Consider the following 26255-nt stretch of genomic DNA (forward strand, 5'->3'; position numbering starts at 1 on the left):
GAACAGCCTGGGAGACCTTCTAAATGATTTGGTTCTGCCCAGATGGAAGGACAATGCCCTCCTGATGTCAAGAATATGGAAGGCAGCATCCTCCCTAGTCTGATGTGGCTTCAGGGAGAAAAAAAAAAGGGGGGGGGGAGATGGATGACTTAGCTGATGTGAAACACCACCGTAGGGAAACTTGGGATGTTGGCTTAACTAAACTTTGTCCTTGAAAAACTCTCTGCCCAAGAGAGGTGACAGCTGAGGATCAAGAAGCCTAGAGTGGGTGCCCTCAAGAGACTATGCAGGGGGAATACAGGTGTAGTTGCCTTCTACTGTGACACCCTCAACAAGCTGATTATCTGTCTCTTTCTATGCCACATAAAATTTCTGCAGGTTGTCAAAGTGGGAGGATTTGCAGGAACTGTTACACTCAAGGAAGATCATTCATTTTTATCAAGTTGAATCAAGCAAACAAAGAAAAAACATACCACAATGTAAGTTATATAAAAGGAGTTGTAGATTAGTTTGGTTAAATTGGGTGAGATTTGTATCCCCAAGTGTCCAAATTCCTCAAAGGGTGGGGAGAGGATTATAGACATGAAAAATTAGAATATGCTTAATTATTACCTAATGGTTTCACCTCAGCCTTGGTTAAATATACATGGACATTTATAGTGCCATAGGCCTTTAAGACAGAGGTTGTACTTCCAGACATAAAGCAAGAGGTCACATCTGGAAAGGACAATTTATGTTCTTTATAGCGGTTTGGCATGGCCTGAGTCTCAGGAGAATCTCTGATAGTTATTGCAACTGGTTCTGTGGAGACAGCAAAGGGAAGTTGGCGGCAAAGGATACCCTCGCCTTGTGGTGCTCTTTAAGGAGAAAGCTTCTGATATTAAGTGCCATTCAAATGAAGGAAAACTGTAGAACAGTTGGACAAAGGTTATAAGCTGATGTCCAAAATTCAATTTCTCTACTACTACTGTATGATAGCCCCAAAGAACCCTGGTGAATGTCTTCTCTGCATCTAATGCTAGGAGGCAGCCACATTAATTCACTTAGTTAACTTGATCAATATGCTTAAATACTTGTTAAATTGTTATGAATTGTGCCTGCTCTTTGAATAAAGCCAGACTGGTCAGCATGAATGAGTAATGGTAGGGCTAAAGAAAGTTGGTTTGCTAAGACTTTCATCAGTATTTTATTCATCAAGATTAATTAATGTATTAATCCAATTTGGTAAAACCTACAGATCTTTGTGTAGCTAAACTGGATTTTAAAACAGAAAATGGGCAATTTTCCTTGTTCAATGGTTTGATGGATTTGAGGCACCCCTGAGAACATGTTTTAGCTCCACAACATTATACATTTGTGTTGTAGTGGTAGTACCACAAAAACAACATCTTTCAGTTTGAGCAGTTGCTGAAGGAATTCTGGTTTCTTTTTCAAGATTAATTGGTTTGCTAAAAGGATTCTTTTGGATTCCATCACATACGTAATAGTCATTCCTTTAACACATGCCTTATGCACTTCCTACAAATCTGTGGGACGACTGCCCCGTTGTCATTTATTTCAAAAGCATATATGCCCATTGATCAACGGAACAAATGCTTTCTGTCTGCACATATATGAGAGGAACTTCTGTCTGGCTCAGAAGCCTCTTCTAAGGTTGGCTTTTCCTCCATTATAGGACCTAATTCAAAGCCCAAAGCCCACTGAAGTCAGTGGAAAGACTCCAATTGGCTTCCATGTGCTTTGGATCAGGTCCTTAGAGAAAAAAACTTTGAAAACTATAAATTCTCCTCTTGGAGTCCACTTATAAAACCTGCACAAAAAAAGTAGCATTATGTTTTAAAGGGACCAAGAAAGAAGAATAATTGGGCCTCTTGCCTCACACCCATCATCTGTCTCTTTCACTTCTCTACAACATTCCACAAGTCTAGAATGTTTCCCTTAAAGCACCCCCAATATGAGAGCAATAAAATTAGCTTGCAGGGACACAGTAAAAACACAACAAAGAATCTCAAATGGGCTGTGTAGATTTGTGCAGAACATCTTCTTTCCTTTGGTGCACAGCCCCAACATTCACGTTTTTCCACTTTTTTCCTTCATCTAATACATGGATAGTTCTACTTTCTACACCCCTATTCTTGTTGCAGCCACCACTACTGCTCCCTCGTCCTATTTCTGCTTCCCCCAACCATCTGACTGGTTTGCTGAACATGCCCCACGGTCTTCTGTAACAGCCACCAACTTCCCTACCACTCCACCACACTTACCTGAGTGTTGGAGGCAATACCTACCCTTCCAGTGAGAGAATATGCCTGTCTTTTTTATTCAAATTTGCAACTAAGGATCCCTCTTGAACCTGCAGATGCTACTGTATGTACAGTGAGCAACTGTGGCTGAGTATGCTTTTTGAATCTGCTGTTGGCAAGGAGACCTATCCTTTCAGATGTGGACCTAGTTATCAATACTCATGCCTTTGTCACCTCCAAAACAAGTCACTGAAATGCATTTTATATGGGGGTACACTTGGAAGCTTCCTCTAGTGCAGAATGCAGTTGCCAGCTTACTTTGATGGTATTTACACCCATGCTCCAGAAGATGCATTGGCTGCTGCTTTCTTTCCAGGTGCAATTCAAACCGTTATCTTTGATCTATAAAACCCTTTTAATTTGGACTCTTCAGTATCTGTGACACCCCCTCTTTCTAGGTGGTATCTCAACACTTGAGAGCACCAGGATAATTGTTCACCTGGGAGCTGTGGGCAAGCCATTCTCAGCAGAGAGCCCTTCACTCTGGAATTTGCTTCCTGGCTTAGTCTGCCGGAGCTTGAATCTATTGACCTTCAGGACACATTAACATTTTTTTCTTGAGGATGTTTGGGAGTGAGGGCTTTAACTTGATGGAGAATCTTATTTGAGGCTGAAAGATTGTAATGTCAGTATGAATCTGATTACTGCACATGTTTTTAAAAGTTTGAAAAGTGCCTAGGAAGTTAGAGATAGTTGTAATGTATAAACCAAAAGAATGAATAAATAATGATCACCACCCAACCACTTCTGCTTTAATCACCACCAGAGCAGCAGCTGTTTGAGCAAATGCCAGATACAGCAAGTTTCCAATTGGCTGAGCCTCATCATTCACAGTGGGACCTCAATCATGTGAAGCCTAACATAGGTTACCATCAGAAAGTTTAACACTGCAGTCCATTACAGACGCTCCCCGACTTATGCAAGCGTTCCGTTCCGGAACGCCTTGCGTAAGTCGAATTTTGCATAACTCGGAGACATATACCCGACAATTATGGGGGGGGAAAAAAAGCTTACGGAACTTTTTCCGTAAGCACAGGTTTGCGTAAGTTGGGTTTGCGTAACCCGGGGAGTGTCTGTATATTAAAAATACATAGCTTGTCAGCAGAAGGAAGGAGCCTGTCACAAAAACTGCATGTAAAGGGGGAAGCCCCTCTATTGTTCATCGAACTGAAAGAAAATTCAAATCAATACTTCTGTATTTCTCCAGCTACTCACCCACCAGTGAATCTCAAGGTCCTTTGCAAATGTTTATTAATTAAGCCTCACAATGCCCCTGTAGTGGTAGGTAAGGCACCAGATACAGGAATCATTTACTTCATCCACAACTGAATTTCAGCCATCCCTGGGGTGGAATATAGCAGCTGTTTAATGACACACAGAGCAGCACTACACAACTGTTTAGGGCAGAAAGTGAACAATACCCACCATATCCAATCAAAACTTCACTGGGGATTCAAATAGGTGGCATGTAATTATCCAAGCTGTAATTTGGCCAGGACCCATACTCTTGCAAGAAGTCCCATAGGATCTTTTAATGTTCAGACAATCTCTTTTGTGTCCCATCCAAAAGAGGACACTTCCAGAAGCACAGAGAAAAGCAACATCGGAGGAATCACCAACACCTTCCCAGAGCATCTGTTTCTTAGAGGTCTCCTCCACAACTACTGACCGGATTTATGAGATTCTGGTATAGCAAAAATGGCAAAAATTATGCAAGAATGTCTTTGCTAAAGAATAGCTGGGAAGCTAATCTAGATTTGTTCCAGAAAAAGAATACTTTTCATTTTTTAAAGTTTGTGTTTATAAAGCTGTATGCTTTAATTCCAGACACCTGTTCTCTGCCAGTTTCACACAGGCCCAAGCCTAGAGATGTTGTGGATGGAAAAAGAAACTTTTAACAAAATTTCGCCATGCTAATTAGCAGGAAATGGAATAATATGATGCAAGGAAGAGACTGCATTGAAGCAGGTAAAGCTTTAAATTAAGAAGAAAAAAAAACAATGTATGGACCTAAAAAGTGGGGAGAAGAAAGCTAATCTTAGGAAAAAAAGAAAAAATCTAACACATTTAGAAACCTAAAACAATCATGTAAGAGAAAATTGAAAGTATGAATAAAAAAATTGCAATATAAAAGCTTAGGCAAAGATGATAAAAGATGATAAAAGATCAAAAACGAAGTCATACCTCAAACAAAGACACTAAAGATAAAGAAAAGAGAGTTTGTATAAGAGCTAGTAAGTGTTCTTCAAAAGAATTGTGTTTTAACTTTAAGGAAGATTTTGCCTTCTTAGATGAGAGCCTTTTATGCGATGCTTCATTACTAAGGGTTATCAAGAGAATTACAGTAAAAACCTAATCTTTCCATTACATGAAAAATCAATCTAGCATATTTATTTTAAAAACTATTAAAAGAGCTTTCATGAAAGGACAAAAAAAAAGAAGACACTAAAAGGTATTTTGACAACTGGGAGCATAAACGAATAAACAGGACATAAATTAAATTAAACATATTATTCTTACAAACTTAAGAGACACAATCATGTAGTTAGGGTTTTGTATATGAAAAAAATAAACAAAACACATGAACACCAGAAACCACAAGATAAAAACTTCTTTTTTTGGTTTAAATTTAAATATGTCCCTGCCATGTTTGCAGGCCCAAACACTACGTCATTGTATAAGTATCAGAGAACTGAGTATTTCCTTGTCCTGGCAGAATGAACTGAAGAAAGCAAACAGAAGTGGTGAAACATAAATTAGAAATTAGTCTTAGAGGTCCAGATCCCAGGCTCTGGCCAAGGAGCACACAGTAAAACTCAGGAGAGAATTGTACAGACGATCGTGTGCCAGCATAAGATAGAAAAGTCTGAAGACTGCTCTAATTTGCACCAGCTGCCAATTGCTCCAAGGGGCCAATACAGCAGCTGAGGAACAGCAAAGCACAGGGAAGTGCCAGACAGAAACCCTTGCACCAGCCACGCCTCCTACAGTGTCTGCAGGTGAGGGATAGCGTAAGGGCTGCTATGTATCTATCTATACAGACTAGCACATTTCAATTTAAAACATGAGATATTGTACTCTTAGGCAGCTGTGATAATGTGGGCATGCATCCCCAGGGGAGGCCATATGCTGTTCTCATGGCTGCCCTTCACACTGGTTCTGCACGGGAGCCCAACCAAGGAAAGCTGCGTGGAGGATATACTGACTCAGCAGCATTCAGGCAACCTGGCCATATCACCTTCTGAACTGTGCCATTTACCTCCCTGATCCACCGGAGTGGGCTCGCTACTGTCGGGCACCCCTGCAGGCAGTTTTTTGCAACTAGCAGAAGTCGGTGGAATGAACGCGTCCCAGGATTGTAACCCTAAAATACCTCTTTAGCAATCTGTGTACTTATGCAGTCCCTGTACATGAGAGCCTCCCAAGCACAGTAAAACCCCTATTTTATGGACTAAGTTAATAAAAATTGAGTATCTCATAGTTACTGTAGGTATGGTGCACAAGTGGCACTATGGTGCACTACTTCGCTTTCTTTTTGTCCTTCAAACCATGTAGTGGATGCTCCCCTGCTGCAGACCTCCTGATGTAGGCCTCTCCAAGAAGTATTTATAAATCTATTTTATGGGTCAGAGGTAAGGCTATTGGAATGCATAAATCTTACTGCTGGTAAGCAAATGTATGAGCTGCGAAGTATTAGAATATGCTTTGTAAATTACCTTAACTTGTCATTTTGATACTTTAATGTTTAGGTTTGTTTGAATTGTTTTTGTATAAAGGCTTAAAGTACTTACTGAAACAACTGTAACTTTCATTTAAAGTATTTTATTTGCGAATATGATAGCTGTGCATTACAGACACACACACACACACCCTGAAAGAGGATATATTTAAAAAAAAAAGAAACCACCAGAAGTAATAGAACTCTCGGAATTAAAAAGTTTCAGTGTTTCTCTCAAGCAGAAGGGCACACCTGGCTAGTGACTGTGGATGCGATTGCACAAAAATCAGTACTATGGGAGGAGGGTGGTGGGGAAGCTAATAATTGGGCCCTACTGATTCAATGTATAAGCTTTCCAACCTTAAGCAAGAACTCTATGGGAGACACCCACCACAGAGCCAGATCTGTGGACTTCTGCACCACAAAAGTCTGTGGTTCTTTTCTGCTGAACAGAGCCCAGTGAGATTAAGATAAAATGCTTCCTCTCTACATGGCTCTTTTAACAAATCAAGGATTTTGCATGTGACAATGGACTGTGTTAAAGCATTTATTTCCCCCTTTTTATTACATCTTTCAGTAAATTAGGATTTTAATATTCCCCAAAAATTGCAGACATATCTCCTCTATGTGAGAATAAGTACACTGAAAGAGACAACAACTTCTTAAAAATCCATACATAATAAGGGAATAGGTTATTCAGCTATTCATTTAAGACGCTCTCCCCTTCACAAAATAATGCCTAATCCTCCTCTTCATTTCAGGGTTCCCCACAATGAATTTAGCAAGCAGGATAATACAGAGTTCCCTACAGAGGTCCACTACTTAGCAGGGAAGGAAAGCTATTAGTGGGTAACATCACAAAGGCTGAAGTGTTTAATGCCTGTTTTGCTTCAGTCTTCGCTAAAAAGGTTAAATTGTGACCAGCTGCTTAACACAGTATTAGCTACAAGGGTGAAGGAACAAACCCAAAACAGGAAAAGAACAGGTTAAAGAATATTTAGATAAGTTAGACATATTCAAGTCAGCAGGGCCTGATGAAATTCATCATAGGGTACTTAAGGAACAAGTTGAAGCAATCTTAGAACCATCAGCAATTATCTTTGATAATTCATGCAGGACAGGTGAGGTCCAAGAAAACTGGAGAAGGGCAAACATAGCACCTATCTTTAAAAAGGGGAATAAAGAAGTCCCAAGGAATTATAGTCAAGTCAGACAAACTTTGATAACTTGGATAATGAATTGGCGTGAATACCAATTATAAAATCGATGGATGACGACAAGCTGGTAGGGGTTGCAATCACTTTGGATGACAGGATTAGAATTCCACGTGTCCTTGACAAATTGGAGAGTTGGTCTGAAATCAACAAAATAAAATTCAGTAACAAATGCAAAACACTTCACTAAGGAAGGGAAAAAAAAAATGCACAACTACAAAATGGGGAATAACTGGAGAGCCAATGGTACTGCTGAAAAGGATTTCAGAGTTATAGTGGATCACAAATTAAGTGTGAGCCAACAACGTGAAATCGTGAAAAAGGCAAGCATCATTCTGGGTTATATTAACAGGCGTGTCCTATGTACGACACGGGCGATGAGGCCTCAACTGGACTACTGCATCCAGTTTTGTGCACCACACTTTAGAAAAGATGTGGACAAACTGGAGAGAATCCACAGGAGAGCAATAAAATATTATTTTTAGAAAATTTGTTATACAAGGAAAGGATAAAAATGGGCATTGGTAATCCTGAAAAAAGAAAATGGAAGGGCAACCTGACAACAGTCTTCAAATATGTTAAGAACTTTTTTAAAGAAGAGGGTAAGCAATTGTTCTCCATGTCCACTGAAGGTAGAACAAAGAGTAATTGGTGTAATCTATAGCAAGAGAGATTTTAGGTTAGAGATTAGGAAAAGTTTTCTAACTATAAGGATAGTTATGCACTGGCTTCCAAGGGAGGTTGTGGAACCCCCATTTTTGGAGGTTTTTAAGACAGGTTAGACAAACACCTTCCAGGAAAGGTCTAGGTATATTTAGTCCTGCCTCAGTGCAGGTGGATGCACTAGTTGACCTCTTGAGATGCTTTCCAGCCCTACATTTCTCTTTCAAAGGAAAACTGCAAGGTGTTTTTTTTTCTTATACAGATGCCAAAAAGCAGAGGCACCCCAATGCATACTGCCCCCTCCTTCCATTCTCCCAAGCAATGACATATACTGACATAACTTATGCATCCTTGCAGCCATAATCAAAGATGCTAGCCCAATTGTTGGGATTCATAGGAGTTTTTAACCTTGCCTTTGTGATGGGAAACCACCTCTCTTGTCATCTGTGGGGATGGCACCACCTGAACAGAGTCTGACCACTATACCTACAACTCAAGATAGCAAGGTTAGGGAGTTCTGATTTAATTTAGTCAACAGAACAGGAGTAGTGCTACTAGAAACAGTGAGGACTTGACTCCAGCAGATAAGATCACCTTTTAACCATACTAGCTAGATGGGGACAGGACAACACACAGTATCTGCATACTACAGTGAGGGGCAGAAATGTAACACCCTAACACACTGTATGATAAATATTCTGATTGGCTCCTGGAAAGGAATGGGGACAAATGTCCCTATAAAAGCTGTTCTATATCACTTGATAGATGGTAAGAAACAGAACAGCTGTGAAACACTTAGGAAAGTGTAACATGCTGACTCTTAATCCATGAAGGGTATGTATATTTATTGGGTTATTAGAAGCAGGAGAGAGGAAAGCATGACAGAACAAGGGTTATTGTGCCAGTTAAAAACTACACCATTTTACATTTTAAAAATGGATTTCTCCTTTAACAATAGCTTCGCAATAACAACCCGAAGAACAGTTGCACAGGAAGTTGGAACTGCAACATGCAGTTAGGTAGTAATTGCAGGGCTTACACAGTTATAAAGGTAGCTTGGTTAGAGCAGCAAAGAGTCCTCTGGCACCTTATAGACTACCAGACGTATTTGTGTGAATACTCACTTCGTCGGATGCATGTAGTGGAAATTTCCAGAGGCAGGTATAAATATGCAAGCAAGAGTGAGTCAGGCTAGAGATAACGAGGTTAGTTCAATCAGGGAGGATGAGGCCCTCTTCTAGCAGTTGAGGTGTGAACACCAAGAGAGGAGAAACTGCTTTTGTAGTTGGATAGCCATTCAGTCTTTGTTTAATCCTGAGCTGATGGTGTCAAATTTGCGGATGAACTTCTCTTTGAAGTCTGGACCTGAAGTTTTTTTGCTGCAGGATGGCTACCTTTAAATCTGCTATTGTGTGTGCAGGGAGACCGAAGTGTTCTCCTACAGGTTTTTGTATATTGCCATTCCTAATATGTGATTTGTGTCCATTTATCCTTTTACGTAGGGACTGTCCAGTTTGGCCGATGTACATAGCAGAAGGGCATTGCTGGCATATGATGGCATATATTACATTGGTTGACGTGCAGGTGAATGAACTGGTGATGGTGTGACTGATCTGGTTAGGTCCTGTGATGGTGTCGCTGGTGTAGATATGTGGGCAGAGTTGGCATCGAGGTTTGTTGCATGGACTGGTTCCTGAGTTAGAGTTACTATGGTGCGGTGTGTAGTTACTGGTGAGAATATGCTTCAGGTTGGCGGGTTGTCTGTGAGCAAGGACTGGCCTGCCACCCAAGGCCTGTGAAAGTGAGGGCTCATTGTTCAGGATGGGTTGTAGATCACTGATGATGAGTTGGAGAGGTTTTAGCTGGGGACTGTATGTGATGGCCAGTGGAGTTCTATTGGTTTCTTTCTTGGGCTTGTCTTGCAGTAGGAGGCTTCTGGGTACATGTCTGGCTCTGATAATCTGTTTCCTTATTTCCTCATGCGGGTGTCGTAGTTTTGAGAATGCTTGGTGAAGATTTTGTACATGTTGGTCTCTATCTGAGGGGTTGGAGCAGATACGGTTGTATCTCAGTGCTTGGCTGTAGACAATCGATCATGTAGTGTGTCCGGGATGGAAACTGGAGGCATGACGATAGGCATAGCGGTCGGTGGGTTTTCGATATAGGGTGGTGTTAACGTGACGGTCACTTATTTGCACCGTGGTGTCTAGGAAGTGGACCTCCCATGTAGATTGATCCAGGCTGAGGTTGATGGTGGGGTGGAAGCTGTTGAAATCATGGTGGAATTTTTCCAGAGTCTCCTTCCCATGGGTCCAGATGATGAAGATGTCATCAATGTAGCGTAGGTAGAGAAGGGGCGTGAGTGGACGAGAGCTGAGGAAGCGTTGTTCCAGGTCAGCCATAAAAATGTTGGCATATTGTGGGGCCATGCGGGTGCCCATAGCGGTGCCACTGGTCTGGAGGTATACATTGTCATCAAATTTGACATAGTTGTGTGTGAGGATAAAGTCACAGAGCTCAGCAATCAGTTGTGCTGTGGCATCATCAGGGATACTGTTCCTGACAGCTTGTATTCCATCTGTGTGTGGGATGTTTGTGTAGAGAGCCTCTATATCCATGGTGGCTAGGATGGTGTTTTCTGGAAGGTCACCAATGCATTGTAGTTTTCTTAGGAAATCAGTGGTGTCATGGAGATAGCTGGGAGTGCTGGTGGCGTAGGGTCTGAGTAGAGAGTCCACATATCCAGACAGTCCTTCAGTGAGAGTGCCAATGCCCGAGATGATGGGGCGTCCAGGATTTCTGGGTTTGTGGGTCTTGGGTAGTAGATAGAATAACCCCGGTCGGGGCTCTAAGGGTATGTTGATTTGTTCCTGTGTTAGTGTAGGGAGTGTCCTGGTTAGATGGTGCAGTTTCTTAGTGTATTCCTCAGTGGGATCTGAGGGAAATGGACTATAGAATTTGGTATTGGAGAGTTGTCTGGCAGCCTCCTTTTGGTAGTCAGACCTGTTCATGATGACAACAGCACCTCCTTTATCAGCCTCTTTGATGTCAGGGTGGTTTCTGAGGCTGTGGATGGCATTGCGTTCTGCATGACTTAGGTTATGAGGCAAGCAATGTTGTTTTTCCACAATTTCTGCCTGTGCATGTCAGCAGAAGCATTCTATGTATAGGTCCAGACTGTCATTTCGACCCTCAGGAGGAGTCCACGTGGAGTTCTTCTTCTTGTGCTGTTAGTGGGAGGGTATCTGTGTATCAGTGCGCTGTTCAGTGTTATCTTGAAAGTATTCTTTGAGTCAGAGACGGCGAAAGTAGGCTTCCAGATCGCCGCAGAATGGTATCATGTTTGTGGGGGTGGCAGGGCAGAAAGAGAGTCCCTGAGATAGGACAGACCCTTCTGCCAGGCTGAGTGTGTAGTTGGATAGATTGACGATATTGCTCGGTGGGTTAGGGGTACCACTGTTGTGGCCCCATGTGGCAGGTAGGATTTTAGACAGCTTACAGTTATTTTTCCTTTGTAGAGAAGTGAAGTGTGTAATGTAGATCTCCTGTCTTATTTTAGTGAAGTCCGCTTGTATAGAAGTTTGGTTATTTATGAGAGTCTCCAGGTTGGAGAGCTCTTTTTTGATGTTTTCCTGTTTGCTGTATAGGATGCTGATCAGGTGGTTCCTCAGTTTCTTTGATAGAGTGTGGAACAATCTCTCACTGTGGTCTCTGTAGTATGTAGATAGCAATGGATTTTTCACCTTCAGTCCATTTGGTATGATGTCCATCCGTTTGCATTTGGAAAGGAAGATGATATCTGTCTGTACTTGTGCAAGTTTCTTCATGAGGTTGATGGATTTCCACTCCATACGGCTAAATGCAGTGCCTTGCATGGTGTCAAGTATCAGAGGGGGAGCCGTGTTAGTCTGGATCTGTAAAGCAGCAAAGAGTCCTGTGGCATCTTATAGACTAACAGACGTATTGGAGCAGAAGCTTTCGTGGGTGAATACCCACTTCGTCGGATGCATGTAGTGGAAATTTCCAGAGGCAGGTATAAATATGCAAGCAAGAGTGAGTTTGTCTGCAGCCTTGTCATGAGACTGCAGAGGGGGTGGTGACAGTGTCACAAAAGAACTATAAATTAAGCCTCAAAAATTCTATTATCCCATTTTACAGATGGAAAAGAGAAGTTATTTGGTACCTACGAGTTATTTTCCTGAAGTCACACAGAGAGCCTGTAGCACAGCTGGCAACAAAACTTACACCTCCAGATTCCCTATGTCCTACTGTAATTACAGTACCACATTACAAAGATCATGATATAATGTGTCAAAAGCATTATTTCACAATTACCCAAATTTTACAACCCAAGGGCATTATTTTGCACAGATACTCAAAACTCCTATTTGTTGCACTGTACTTTTAGTCAATAAAAGTGTTTTATATATATATTATTTGGAAAGCACTCACAAAACCATCACGAGTGTGCTGTATTGATTTCTTTGCTTGTCTCTTATCATGAACAATAGTCTATTGCCCAATCTCACTATCTAGGAATTTTCATTACTGTGATATCTGAGTGCTCTATTGTCCAGTTTTCTAGCAATGGCAGAGAATTATAACAAATTGCATCTGCTGTTTACTCAGAATAAAAAAAAAAGATGCAAAACATTAACTAAATTGTTATTTTAACAAAAACAACATTCCTGCTTTTATGTCAAATGGTCTACACCTACCAATGTGGATACATCTTACATGCATTATAAGGTCTATTGCTGGTGACATTAGCCAGCCATTTTATAGTTGGAAATATATTTTGGAGGTGTTCTTTCATTAAATTTTCCATGAAAAAGTATTTTAAAGTAAGGGGGAAGGAGGAGTTTACAAAACTAAGACGTTAGTAGAATCCATTGGTCTCTTGGGTTCCATGTATCTAGTATACTAAAATCAGGCACTGTGATAATAATACAATCTATATGGTCAACTATCATGGGGATGAAAATAATAGAATTACCTAGATTATGTAAACAATTTTTGGGAGGGGTTTACAATGAACAGTGTGGGGGGCGGAGAGGGGGGTCACATAGATAGTACTAAAGCTTGATGAGCTAATTTTGCTAAGAGATGTCAGTGCTCCAGTTAGAGAGAATTGTGTCATGTGGGAAAAATCTCCCAGGAAACCTGGCCTTAGGAAAGAGAATGTCATTAGGTTAAAATTGTTAAAACTATGCAACTGGAAGCTCAAGGCAATACAGAACACGCTGTCAGCATAAACTCTTAGTGAAGCATACTTGGAACATACCACATTAAAAGCTCAGGATCCTAAAGTTACATGGTAGTAACCCTCAGTTAACTTCAGCATACTGAAATCACAAATTGTAAAAGCAAATTGACATGGGATCTTGCCATTCCTCGGTAGTTTCAGAAATACACCTGTAACTGGTGGGAAGTAATACAAATGTGATGGATTGAAGATTGTTAAGAAAGACTACAGGAAGTAAAAAAAGAAAGCTAACATATAAAAACCCCACCAATTCACTTTAGTTGTTAGAGGACATTTTTAAAAGTCTTAGGAAAAAAATTAGAAAAGCTGTGGGAAATGTTAAAAAAAAACCCGGCTTGACAGAATCAGTAGGGGACGCTCAGAAACTAATGAGAAAATGCAGGCAAGCAAGAGAGGTAGATCAGGTCAGAAATGCCAGATATGATGGAAGAACTGTATGATGTGACCGTGGAGGCCCTGGAGACAACAGACAAAGACAGAAAAGCAGAGAAAGAGACAGTGCTCAAGGGATGGTGCCGAGAGAGAAAGAAGCAGGTTTTCTAGCAGAGAGGGAAAAAAACTTGAGGACCCACAGAAAGCCAATATATAAGAACCAAAACTGTTTGCCAATCCTATTTATTCTGAATTAATCATGCAGAGTGACAGATCTCGAACGAGGGGGGGGAATACTGAAGATAAGAATAGGCGAGACGGTAGATTGGTAGGTTGCTTAAGTTTTTGAAAGAGTGATTGCATAAGCCGTTTTAAAGAAAGGTGACCACCATATGCAGCAGAGATCTTCTGAAGGATGAAAGAGAGAAAGAGCGAAGCTGCAGATCATGCTGATGCCAAACAGACAATGAACATGGAGAGAGCAGCAGCTTCCAAAAAGCTAGAGAAAGCACTAAATCCAAAAGAGGGGGTGGGATAAAAAAAGGCCACCCAAGAACATGTGGAATCAAAGTGGAGGTACTAAAAGGACAGCAGATTAGAGGAAGAAGAGGCACAGCAGATCAGTGGTCAGAAGCAGAGAAATCTCATTTTATAATCTGTGCAGCCTGAAGGGCAAAAAAAAAAAAAAAGTAACACAGGGCTGGAAAAAAGCAATTATACCATACAACAAGGAAATCATAAAGAAGTGTTAAGAATGTCCATGAAACAGACCTGTCAAGGGTTCCAAGGAAAATGTAAAACAGGGTACAGGGTCACCTGAAATAAGTAAGAAACTGAATAAAGTTAGCACCAGGAAAGGATAAAGTAGTACTTAGTTAAAATTTCCACCTATAACAAATAACGGAGAAGTACTAGACATTTGGATCTGACCTGTAGGCGTGTTTTCTGGACTTTAAACATTTATGATTTTCTTTGGTGAGAAGAAGCTATTGGAGTTAAATAGTGTGCCATGGAAGATCACAAAGTTACTCACAGAGTTAAACAAGGGCACTAAAACCTATGTTAGGATTAGAGGATAGAAAGTGTTGAATCTCTCTTACTTACTCTTTTCAACATTAATGAATCATGTACTGAGGTCAATGGGAAACACAGAATAAAGTAGGAAGGAGCATCTGTTAGTTGATTTTTATTATGAAGATTATGATACTGTACCTTGTTAGGAGATATGTTAATTGAAAGAAGAACTAAAGCAAGGAAAGAATATACTAATTCCCTTAAAGCAAAAATTAACACTTGTGAAAAAGTAGGCTGAGATGCAAATAGCTCTCGCTCTCTTAGACCAGAATGGAATTATAGAAAGTAAGTTATAGGATTCATTTTAAAATCATATGCCAAGGAACAGGACCTAAGTGAGAAGGACGTAAAGTAAAAATTTCTTTCATGAATCATGTTATATGGGTTTTAATCCATTCTCTTATACTTCCAAACATTTGAGGCAGGGAGAGGACTGGGTATAATTGCTTTTGTTGTGAAGTGCTGGAAGTTGAGCAAGAGTAGCATCATATCTGGATCTTAGGAATATCACTGTAAGGAGGCAAAAAGCTACACCCAGATGAGAGGCATAAGAAAGTAATCCAATAGGTGTTTATTGATTTGCTGTTGAGCAGCAAGTGATGAGAGTTTGAGCAATTAATGCCAACAGGTACTTTTAACAGAACTCGGTCCACCCAATACCAAGTTCCAGAGAATCTGTAACCTTTGCTATCACTCTGAATATCATTTAACACCCATAGTTAATGGAACTATTTTTGTACAGGAGAGTTACTCAGTATGAGCATGTGTCACAGAATCAGGCCCTCACTGAAGATGTGGTGATATTTAAGCTACACTAGTGAAAAATTTGCAGTGAAGATTCAGAGGTAAATACACAGATCAGATTAAAGAGTTACTTCCACAAGGTACATAAAAACACATGGAAGAGGAAATCAGGACAAGGTGCTGGTGATAGCAATACCTCTGTGCTGTTTATGACTGACTGACTGAAACAGATATGCATATAACTGTTACAGGGAGTAGCCAGATAGGATTTTCTCTCTATGGATTTAAAAAAAAAAAAAAAAAGGCAAGTTTTTCTGCATTGATTGAGTCATTGTGTAATGTGTATATCATCATTTCTGAGCAACATCCACCCAGCGTCAAAATACCAGTAGATCATTTATTGAAATTATTTACCAGCTTAAGGATCATCACTTTTCCTTATGTGATGCAACAAAGCTTATTTTAAACCACCTGTGCAGAGTTTTTAATAGATGGAAAGAGACTGAAAGGTAACTTTGACGTGTAGGCTCTAGACGCTCATTTGATAATTATACTGACATCCTTTGTAAAGTGCTTTCAAATCTACTGATGAAGGTGAGATATTATAATTATTTGTGTCTGGACATGGAGGAAGGTGAGAGGGTGGAGGAGCCAGCTCCACTTTCTTTGTCACACTGATACCAGCAGAAAATTCTCCTTCATGAGGGGAATTCTCTGCCTGCTGGCTATGACCAGAATTCTTCCACTTGGTTCCACCTGAGCAGTGCAAAGTAAATGTGGTGGACCAGAAATTCAAAATCAAATATCAAAGCTTTGGTATATTGGTTTTGAATATAATTGCTTGAATGAGTATCGTCTTATACATAACAGCAATAATATCCATGCTGAAAATGAATTCAGGTCAGTCCCTGGGGTCCACAAAGCTTGCAACCCAGGCTCCCACGGATTGAGAGAGAACAGGTGTGTGTCTGCGTGCATGCAGAACATGACCTTGATTCCACAAACACGTGCACTTGCACTGACCCTTTCACATATATTGAGTCCCACTGGCTTCAACAGAACTTAGCGTAGGTGTAAAGGTCTGTACCACTTATCCATTTGCAGACTGAGAGCCTGCATTTGTAAACTGGGTCCTAGCTCCATGGAGCCACACCTTTATTTTGAGATCTGCCCTTGAAACAACTTCCAGAAGTGTGACCACTCCACTGATCCAAACTGCATTTTTCCAAGGAGGAGGAGGAGGAGGAGTACTGTTTCCAAGTTATATATGTAATAGTGATATGAAACAAAAACACAAGTTACACCAAAAACTTCAATATTCAAAGAGAGACTTCACAAAATAGATTTTTACCTTATATTTATTTAGCTGCACACACTCCTATTCTGGACATACATTCAACACAGATTTTTAGCTGCAGAAAGAACTTATCACCATTTCTTGATTGTTAGGGCTCACTCTTACGTTTTAGTGACAAATGTGTTGAAATTACAATTGTATTGTTTTAAACTGTATACATAAATTGGTTGCCACTCTGAAGCCTAAAAATGTCACTGTTCAAGCCTAATTAAGAATGATTTTACTATTATATAATTACATCTAAAGAAATTTTTAGGAAAATGGACATAGATTTAGTTGTGCTATTCACATTAACATTAATGGAAGTCATGCGGCTCAATCCATGGCACACTGTGCCAAAAATATACCCCCTAATGTCCATCCACAAACATGACCTTTTCATTGTAAAATACAAGGTTTCAAAACCAGTTGAAAAATTAACCCTTCAGACCCCATCTCCATTAAAACTATAAACATCTTAGCAATTTGCTTTTCATGAAATAAACATATGGGTACTCCACTAGATGGGACCTCTTTTTAATGAGTAACATACACAAACCTCTTCAGAGGTTGGCAACAATGTCATATTCAAGGCTTTTGCTCTCTCCATATTACTGAAAGTGTCATCATTATCTCCAGTGACCAATTCTGAGCCAAACCCAAAGGTCTCTTCACTCTATTCATTCTCCTTGATCTCTTACCTACTTTAACATCATGGACTGCCCTCTTTACAAAGACACTCCCCCCTCCTTGGGCTTCCAGCACAGTGTGTGCTATCATCCTACTTCGGGACTACTCCTTCAGCACCTCCTCTAGCTAGGTCTCATCTTCTCATCTCCCCACATCTGTAGGTACCCACAGGGTTCTCACTTTGGTCTCCTCCTTCAATGCTAATTACGGAGGTGACATATCCACAGCTAACACACAGATAAAATACTTATGCCACCAAAGTCCCAACTCCACCTCTTCCCATCTGTCAAGTCTTGCATCAGTGACATCTTTCTGGATGTCCCACATTTATCTTAACTCACTATGACAAAAGCCAAATTTCTTAGCCTCCATCCAAAACCCTCTTCCTTACTGCACTACTTACTTTATCACTGTTATTAAAGCCACTACTCTCCCTACCGTGCAAGCTTACAGCCCATTTCCAGATTCACGCTCTTGCCAAGTCCTGTCACTTCTTCCACTATATTTAAATATCAGACCCTTCCTCTCTGTACATTATGACAAACCCAGTCCACATTATGATCATTTCTTACCTCATGATCTGCAACTGCCTTCTGTCCTCCTACTTCACCAGTCTATCCAAAATACTGCAGCTAAGAACATCATCTGCCATTCCAACCTTTGCCCCTGCTCTCAATTAACTTCACTGGGCCTTCCACCTATCAATCAAACATATGCTCCTTATTCTCAAATCCCAAATCCTGCTCTAGCCCTGCTCAAGCCTACTTCTCAGCACTCATTTCCACCTCCACTCCAGACAGAAGCCGGAATACCAATCAATCCTCTCTCCCTAATGCTCCCTTTGTCTCTTCCACTTGACCTTTCTATTACCATGCTGTCCCCTCCACTTTGAGCAGCTTCCCTCTTCCCCTGAGCAAGCACCCTCACTCTCCCTCAAATTCCTCCTCAGTGCTTATTTCTTTCACTTATACTTCAAAGGCTGATCTCTTCTCCAAAGCCTTCAGTTCCTGATCCTCTGTCATTTGTGTGGTATCTGCCTAAATTAGATTAGGCGCTCTTCAGTGAAAAAGCCTTATCTTCCTATGCAATTGTAAAGTGGTATACACAACTAATGCACCATATAAATGACAGTAACTTTTCTACGTCTTCCACATAATTGGGACTGTCCAAAAAAAATAAAATAAAAAACCCGACCGGAAAATATTGGCCATATAAAACTTGAGCAAGTGTGACACTTAACTTAAACACTTGATAAATTGTTTTCATTAAATACTAATCTGTTAGAACAAACAGTAATCTGCTAATAGAGTCCTCCTGAGGCCAAAGGGTGTGTGTGTGTGTGTGTGTGTGTGTGTGTGGTTGTTTGATCAAGGCCAGGGTATACCACCACATCAATAGGCCTCACCCATGACTCCCAGGGTGGACAACCTCTTTGATTGAGACCACAGTTCAAGCGCCATTCAACCCCATTCTCTCTGTCAAGACTGCTAACAAGGAGACCAATTAGTGCTAGGTTTTGTCCTGTCCACTCTCATTCAAATAGACTGAGATCACTAAGGCTGTGTCTACACTGCCACTTTCAGCGCTAAAACGTTTGTCATTCAGGGGTGTGAAAAAACACCCTCCCCCGAGCGACAAAAGTTTTAGCACTGAAACGCCCCAGTATAGACAGTGCTTTATCGCTGGGAGCCACGCTCCTGGTGATAAAGCTACCACCGCTCGTTAGGGGTGGGGTTTTTTTTATTGCCAGGAGAGCTCTCTCCCAGCAATAAAGCGTGTCTACACTGCCCATGTCACAGTGCTGCCGTGTTAGACATACCCTAACTCATTTCATGTAGGCCACTGAACAACCTGAAGATGGTAGCCACCTCCAGTCACTACCCACTTGTCTCACACTTAAGGTGGCAAAAAGAAGGCCTGGTGACTTTTGGTAAGAAAAAAGGAAATGTTAGCCAAAACACCATTTGAAGAGCTACCATATATGCGATAACAAGCTACCATTCAGCTCCACTAATCTGAATGAACATCCTATAGAAGACACGTTAGCAGTACTAGCACTTAAATCATTCCTAGAAGAACCAAAGTAAATGCACCAGTGCTAGACCAAGAATGGAAAAAATGCCTAAAATTCTCAGTGTAGACGCAGTCACTCCACTGTCCATCCAGTCAAATTTTTCAAGAGTGATTAGCGATATTGGGTGCCCAACCTGACACCTGAGATGCCTTAAAGGAGTGAGATAATCAGATAGCAGGAGCTCAGCCCCCTTCAGACAATCAGTTTGGGCACCCAAAATCACTGGTTACTTTCAAAAGCCGCAGTTTGTGGCTAGACGCTAAAGGTTACTGGCACAGAAAGAGATTACAGGGTGAAAAATATGTAAAATCTATTTTCCAAGATAGTTTACTTTGTGCATTTGACAGCACTTTATGCAGCTAGTCAGTTTCCTCTCTAGTTGCCTGGCCCTTTCAGATAGTACAGAAAAATGTTTTCAAAGATTGGAAAACATGATTGTAAAACCACAAAAGTTAATGGGGGACTCGGAGGCAGTATAATACCCAAAACTACTTTGAACTCTTTATTTTTACATTAATTAGATTTGGTATCCCTCTATCCCAGGCCTGAACATCCATCCCTAACACGATATTTAAAGTTTGCACCTTAACATTGTCACTTTTTCATATGTTGTTCTCTTACATTTTCTCTTACATGTAACAATACAGCCCTGTCCATCTAGCTGTCATCTTGAGTGTTTCACTCAGTCCACTGAACTAAAAAACAGCCACAGTCACCTAGATGGGCTTGGATCGAAAGCAAGGATATTAGATTATGAAGCTAAAAGGTGCCAGGGTGAGGAAGAGCACCAGTGGGGGCTCAGGGAATGGCTAGACCAGTGCAGTCTATATTAAACACCGAGAGAAGTGTGCAGCACCTGGGGCCATGGAGCCAGGGGATAAGGCCCATCCACTTTCCGCAGCTGTGGAAATCAGGTCCCGGACCGCCACATTCGCCCTCCCTTCACGCCCCGTATCTGCGCGGCTCTGGGCCACTTGCATCGCGTTAGTCTATGACCGGTATGAAGAAGCAGAAGCAGCAGCAGCGGGCGGGGGGCGGACGAGGAGGATGAAAGCGCAGCGGAAAGCCGGGGACATGATGGCATTCGCCCCTCCCTCCGCGCTAGGTCCCTGCGGCTGCGGGCGGGCCGGGGGCGCGCAGCCTCTTACCGGGCGAGTAGAGCTGGGCCAGCTGGCGGGCCCCGGCGTGCTGCGGGCCCCAGCGAGGCACGGTGCTGCTGCGGGCCGCCGCCCCGTGCTGGTTGCCGTTGGGATCCTCCTCGGCCATGGAGCGGTGCTTGATCTCCAGCTCGCTGAGCAGAGCCGCCGCCATGCGCCCTGCTCCGCCGGAGAGCCAGGCGGGCTCCGGGAAGGAGGCGGCGGCGGCGCTGCGGAGCAAAGCGAGAGGCGAGCGCACCTGAGAACGCGGCAGCCGGGCGGGGAGCGCCCAGCCCGGCGCTGGGGGGTGCCGCCCTCCCCGGAGCGGCCACGCGCGCACACCCGGCGGGGGGGGCGTCCGCAGCCCCCCGGAGACCCTCCCCTCGCACACAGGGGAGCTCCGAGCCAACGCGCTGCAGCCCCCGCTCCGTGTCCCCAGCCTGGGGCAGCGGCGGTGCCCGCGGGGAGGGCGGCCCTAGGGGAGCCCCCCCCGGATCGGGCACAGACGTGTGGGGGAGCTGCAGCCGGGCACCTGGGCAGGAGCCCCAGGGAGACTCGGGGTGGTGTCAGCTCCCGCTCCAGGCGCGTCCATCCCCGCCCTGGCCCGCGCCCTGACGGCTCCCGCACCCCGCGGGGTGACAGCTGCCTGGGGAGGAGACAGGCTGCGACCTGCCCTGCGTGGGGGCACCCACGGCTATCGGCTCATGCGCGTGCCCGTGTCCCCCTTCCCGAGGTGGGGATGTTCACCCGCCCGCAGCCGCGCCCCTACCTGCCGTCCGGCTGGGCCGCCCGCCGACACCGGCTGCTCCCCTTTCCCAGCCGAGCCGAGCCGAGCCGAGCCGAGCCGTCCTCCCGCTGCTGCGAACCCGGCCGCCGCTCCCCTGGTCCTGCGGCTCTCTGAGCCCGTCCCGGCTCCCCCCGCGGCTCGCCTGACACCTCCCGGCCCCGGCGCTCGTTGCAGGGCTCCCCCGGCCCGGGCCTGCTGCTCCCGGTTACCTGAACCTCCCCTCCCCCAGCGCTGCTGCGGCTAAGAACCCCGGTCTCCCCGGGGCAGTACTGGAGCGCAGGGGTTGGTTATGAAACCCTCTGACTAGAGCTTCTGCTCTGCTGTGTGGGGACCAGGTTGTGGGCAATGGCCTGGCTAGGGGAGGAGATATTAAAGGGGGGCCTGCAGGGACCCCGGTATTTGGGTTACCCAGCATGTTCCAGTATAAGATTCTTGGGACCATATTCTGTACAGCTCTGTTACCCTCCCCCCCTTTGCAGCAGGCCTCTGAAATATGGCAGTGGCATGGCTTGGAGGTGTGTGTGTGTGTGTGTGCCTGCGGTGGTGGGGAAGTACCTTTTGTTGATCACCTGTACATCTGTTCAGGTTTGGGAGTGATTATAAACTGTTGAAACAACTCTCTCTTCTTGTTAGGATCCACAAGGCTCCTTCTTGTGTCATCCCCATCCTCCAGGTACAGATTTAATTCATGAGATCAAACTGTTGCATTTCTCCATGCCAAAGGCGGGAAACTCATACGATTCTCTCATTGACATAATTCTTTGCTATGATTACTGGGGACTTGTATAAATAGACCAAAACCAGTGATCATTACTAATACTTATCATGGACATGGCGTTTTCAACTCCTAACTACTGTACAGACATGAACTAATGAATTTTAGCACTTCAACAATCTCCAGAACATGGCCTTCACCATTTCTCATACTTAGGCTGACCAGATGTCCTGTTTTTATAGGGACAGTCTCAATTTTTGGATCTTTTTCTTATATAGACTCCCATTACTCCCCACCCCCATCCCAATTTTTCACACTTGTTGTCTGGTCACCCTACCCATACTGGTCTTTCAGAATCGCTGCAGGCTTCAAGATGTTTAACATAACAAACCTAAAGATTCTCCTCTACTTAGGCATCATGCACGCTGCAGTGTAGACTCCTAGCCGTTTCCTTTTATTGCAGGTTCACAGTAGTTCTGCTTCATTGCAAGGACCTGCTTTCAGCTCTTATCAGAGTCCATAGTTCTAGTCTCCACTGGGCCAGCTCACTGCCACTCTTCCTTCTGCAACCAACACTTTCCCTGGTCCACCTGTGCCATGCCTTGCCTGCCATCAGTCTGACATGGGATGGGATATTTACTTCAGAAGTTTTGAAGCAATTTGCCAAAGATAGGTCCACATTAGAAGAATTGGTAACTCACCTGGACCTCAGTAGTCATCTTCTCAGATCAGCAGCAACTAAATGATAAGACAGACAAATTGGTTTGAACTTGACCTTTTAACTAAAATCAAGTGTAGTATTATCTAGTATCAAGGGATTACATTTTATAACGTATTGTATTCTGTAGGATATTTCCATAAGGAAAATCAACGGAGAGTGACCTTTTAAACCAAGTCGTTCCTTGCTCTCTTACTATACCTTTATACATTAGCTATTCCTTTTATTACTTTGCCCTTGCACCGTAGGGTTTCATCCTCCTTTTCTCTGCATAGTATGTCACAGATTGCAGTACTCCTTAGCCTAGATTTAAAACATTTTAACCACATCTCTGTTTCTGTGCTTCTAAATTAAGCTCACATACATTACATTCTTTTTTTCCTCATACTAGTGGATAGTAATACAATACAGGTGATCAAATATTTTCAGATTCATTGAGATCTCACCTAGTCCTCTGAAAAAATAGCATTCAATCCTAAAGTCAAGGAGTTGTGTGAGATTTAGTGATTTGATGCCCACAGGAATCAAGGGCCATTTTAAGGTTTAAATTGTGTGCAATTCAGGGGCCCAATTATCTTGGCAAGTTCGTATGCACTACTTCTGTTGCCTTCATTGGGAATTGCACACATGCAACTAACAGAATAATCAGGCCCCTGAAAATGTAAGCTGGTATCCCTAAACACAGCTACTGTATTTTTAACTCATTCAGTGTTAGATGCATCTGTGGCCTCAGAGCACCAGCTAGGAATGTGCACTGGCACTCAGAAGGGATTTTCTCCTAGCTAATGGTCTCTGTTTCAAATGGGATATACACCCATCTATAACCTGCATTGTCTGTATTTAAAACATAAACTTACCTTATATTATATCTAAGTATTTCTGTTACCATGACATCAAGCAAGAAAATAAACATTACTCTCCATAGAAAATGAAATGCATGGTAACAGAACATTTTAGCAAGTCTAATGACAGACTCGGAGCCATCATAACAGATTATAGGAGACAAATAAAAAGATTGCTTTTGATAGTCTGAAATGAAAAAAAATTAAATATTTTGCATACAGAAAGAGAGAGAGAGAGAGAGAAACCATTTTCAGATAATCTGTCTTTGTTCCAAGCAAATGACAGAAATGGACTATGAATTCACAAACTATGGAATGGGGCTGTAAAAGAAACTCTCTCTATATTTCCTACAAATCAGGTTATTTCTTGAAACACGGGAACAAAGGATCCAGAATACAGAGAGAGTTATTATTATCAGTAAAATATGTATTGTGATTCTCAGGAAAGAGAATGTTAGTTCAATTTTTTCATACCTGATATTCTTAGACATTTTAAACCCCAATCCTTCAAGTTGGGTTTACTCAGCCACCCACAGAGGTATGCAACAAAATATATAACAATAAAATAACTAGAGCCCTGTCCAGATACAAAATTTGTATCCGCATCTGATCAGCAAACATGGTCTGTGGATATAAAGTGGATAACTGCAGCTTTTCAGGGCTCTAGATATAAAATTTGGATCCGCATCCATCCGTGATCTGCAAATGTGGTCTGCGGATATCTCCATCCGTGGATACAAAGTGGATATCTGCAGATTTGCAGAGCTTTAAAAGTAACTGCCTAAAAGCTAAAGGTTGCTTGACTACATTTATGATTAAAATTACATAAATACATATGATTCAGTGTAAAAAAAAAAAAAAAAAAAAGCTATAAACCAATATTCAAAATGAACTCACATAATGACAGAAATCAGACATTTCAGAGGTATATCCTAAAGCAGACTAAGCATTCCAGAATCCATCTATCAAAGTCTATTATGTTAGAGTAGATGAGATAAAGTCATTGATTTGCAACTAAAGAGATTCTAATTCTAGTCCTAGCTCCTGTACTTGTTTGTAACAGATGTTAAATAACTTTTAGTGATAATTCAGTAGAAGTCCTGCTATTAGATGGATATAGGGGATAAATTATATATCTTAGGCCCTGATTCAGGAAAGCACTAAAGAACATAGTACATCTCTATTCAGGATAGCAATTAGGCCCCAGTTCAGCAAGGTGTTTAAGCAAGTGCCTACCTTTAAACATGACCTTGCTAAATCTCGGCCTTAAGTATGTGCTTCACTTTAAACATGTGCTTAAGTCCCATTGTCTGTAATTAAGCATGTACTTAAGTGCTCTCCTGAATAGAGATGCTTTCCTGAATTGAGGACTAGCTTTCAGACCTAAACAATTCTATGATTTTCCACACCCTGCTCACATTACACTAAGCAGGGCTTTCCAAGCTTCTTTGGTCTCATTCTGTAAAAGCTTCCTTTGGGCAGACAAGAGTCAGAGACGTTATTTTTAATGAGTCCCTCCCCCTCCACCCAAATTCTGGCCAGTTCAACAAAGTAAAATAGACTCGGCCCCACACAAGCTGACTTGAATTATTTATTTTTTAGAGTTGTCCGTCTTAGAGCTGAATTAGTGAAACACATCTTTAACTGAGCCAGGAGTCTGGACTGTCATGTTGACGTTCTCACTGGGGAAATGATGCTGTAAACACCCATACTTGATTCACATGCATGGTCTCTTGGTTGCCTAGAGTAATGCCCATCTGTTTGGATGGCATCTTGCCCACACAAGTTGCCCCAGAGAATACGTGCTGGGCAATGATTGGTTTAGGTAAGTGTTTCTCAAACTGGGTCGGTGTCAACCTCTTTTGGGAAGGCCCAAGAGAAAATGAAACAAAAAGAAATTTTTATTTTCAATGGATTGTTTTAATTTAACTTTCAGCAAAAACATCACCATGTATTGAATATTAAATATTTAATATTCAGTAGAAGGTTGTGTTAATTCCTAGGTAAATATGACCCAACAGGAAGAAAAAATGAATAAGCACCCCTCTCCCGATTTATAAACTAGATTTATAAACACCTGCACCATCTTTTTTTTTCAGGGGAAGGTTTTCTCTGTTCCTTTTGCAAAAGCCTTTACATCAGGGTAGGGCTGACTATTTTGCCATATTAGGGATAGGATGCTGTGCAATGTTTGAGAAATCCCACTTTACATTATCATTCTGCATAGCACTGCAAGCACCATCCCATCTCTAGAAAAGAAACCAGTCTCAGAAATGAAGCCATGTCACCAGCTGACAATTAAACCAATCACTTTTGTTGACACCTAGTAGTACTGTATGTGCCCCCAAAATGATAGAGTATAGTGGCAGGCGACTTTTATGTTCCTAAATTATGATTCAGACCCAAACAAGTACCACTTCACAAACATAGCCCCCCCCCCCCAAAAGAAATCACACACACACACACACACACACTCATAGCCTTTATGTGTGTGGTGTCGTGAAAGACTTAAAGTCCTTTTAATTTCATAACAATTGCCAGTTTCCCGAAGCAAAATAACTTTCATATAGTGACATGGACTGTACAGTTAACTTACTTGGCAC

General features: G+C 42.3%; 1 protein-coding gene across 1 annotated transcript in view; it reads right to left on the reverse strand.

Annotated features, from left to right (window-relative positions):
- LOC117886829 (plasmanylethanolamine desaturase-like) overlaps nt 1-20815 on the reverse strand; it is a 76768-nt gene extending 55953 nt beyond the window's left edge. The window contains exon 1 of the mRNA XM_034788898.1: nt 20603-20815. Within this exon, the coding sequence (XP_034644789.1) occupies nt 20603-20765 (163 nt within the window). The 5' untranslated portion in view covers nt 20766-20815. The remainder of the gene's footprint in view (nt 1-20602) is intronic.
- Nucleotides 20816-26255: the final 5440 nt, after the last annotated feature.

Source organism: Trachemys scripta, chromosome 13 (genome assembly GCF_013100865.1).
Source record: "Trachemys scripta elegans isolate TJP31775 chromosome 13, CAS_Tse_1.0, whole genome shotgun sequence".
NCBI classification, from domain to species: domain Eukaryota; kingdom Metazoa; phylum Chordata; order Testudines; family Emydidae; genus Trachemys; species Trachemys scripta.